At 61.1% G+C, this 862-nt stretch overlaps 1 protein-coding gene across 1 annotated transcript in view; it reads right to left on the bottom strand.

Annotated features, from left to right (window-relative positions):
• Positions 1 to 842, bottom strand: part of ACA1_312180 (glycosyl hydrolase family 3, C-terminal domain containing protein) — a gene marked incomplete at both ends in the record, with an annotated part of 1,481 nt that extends 639 nt beyond the window's left edge. The window contains 4 exons of the mRNA XM_004337739.1: positions 73 to 218; positions 323 to 386; positions 502 to 651; positions 738 to 842. Coding sequence (XP_004337787.1) covers positions 73 to 218; positions 323 to 386; positions 502 to 651; positions 738 to 842 — 465 coding nt within the window. The remainder of the gene's footprint in view (positions 1 to 72; positions 219 to 322; positions 387 to 501; positions 652 to 737) is intronic.
• Positions 843 to 862: the final 20 nt, after the last annotated feature.

Consider the following 862-nt stretch of genomic DNA (forward strand, 5'->3'; position numbering starts at 1 on the left):
TGGTAGTCCTGTGTCAAGCGAGTGCGTGAGTGCAATCTCCAGGAGAGAGGGGGGAAAGGGCGGCGTGGGTACGGTCTTGGGGAAGGTGAGGGGCAGCTTGCCGCTCGGGTTGACATCGCCGAACAGGATTGAGGCGATGGCGTGACCGTCCTCCTGGCCGGGCATGAACGCGGCCAACACAGCGGGAACGGAATCAATCCACGGCATCACAGTCGCGCCTGCGGGTACACTCGCACGAATACGCGGTGTCGCATTAGCACGCGGCTGCACCCAGTGTGGGCCAATTCAACGATGCACACTAAGGTTCTTGGTCGGTGTTTACCAGGGATGTGCAGGCCAACGACAGTGTTGCGCTGGGCGTTCGCGACAGCCTGGATCAGGTCATTCTGCAGCCGAAGACATGTTTGGGGACAAAGTCAGCGACATGATTGGTAGTGGCAGCAACGGATCGGAGAGGGGGAGCGGAGGTCGTGCATTGTTCTGCCAGAGGGAGAGATTGACACGATCGTAGCCCTCGGAGGACTCGACGCCGGCGAACACGATGGCCAGGTCGGCCTTCTTGGCGGCGGCCACGGCGTTGGCGATAACTGAGTTGTTCACGTAGATCACATCGACCGACAGCCCACGGCGAGCCAGGTGAGCCTTGATGCCCTGCACTCACCCAAACGTATGGTCATCACCTGTACACTTGGCTTGGCCATGGCATTGAGCGATGTGGGTGGGTGGGTGGGGAGTACCTCAAGGGGCGTGACGACGTACTCGGCGCTAACCTCGCCGGAACCTTCACCGCGGAACACGGGGTTGTCGTTGGCATCGTCTCCGATGACCGCGATGGTGCGCAGCCTGGTCGCATCCTGTGCGT

The sequence above is a fragment of the Acanthamoeba castellanii genome (assembly GCF_000313135.1).
Source record: "Acanthamoeba castellanii str. Neff unplaced genomic scaffold scf7180000083781, whole genome shotgun sequence".
Lineage (NCBI taxonomy): Eukaryota > Discosea > Longamoebia > Acanthamoebidae > Acanthamoeba > Acanthamoeba castellanii.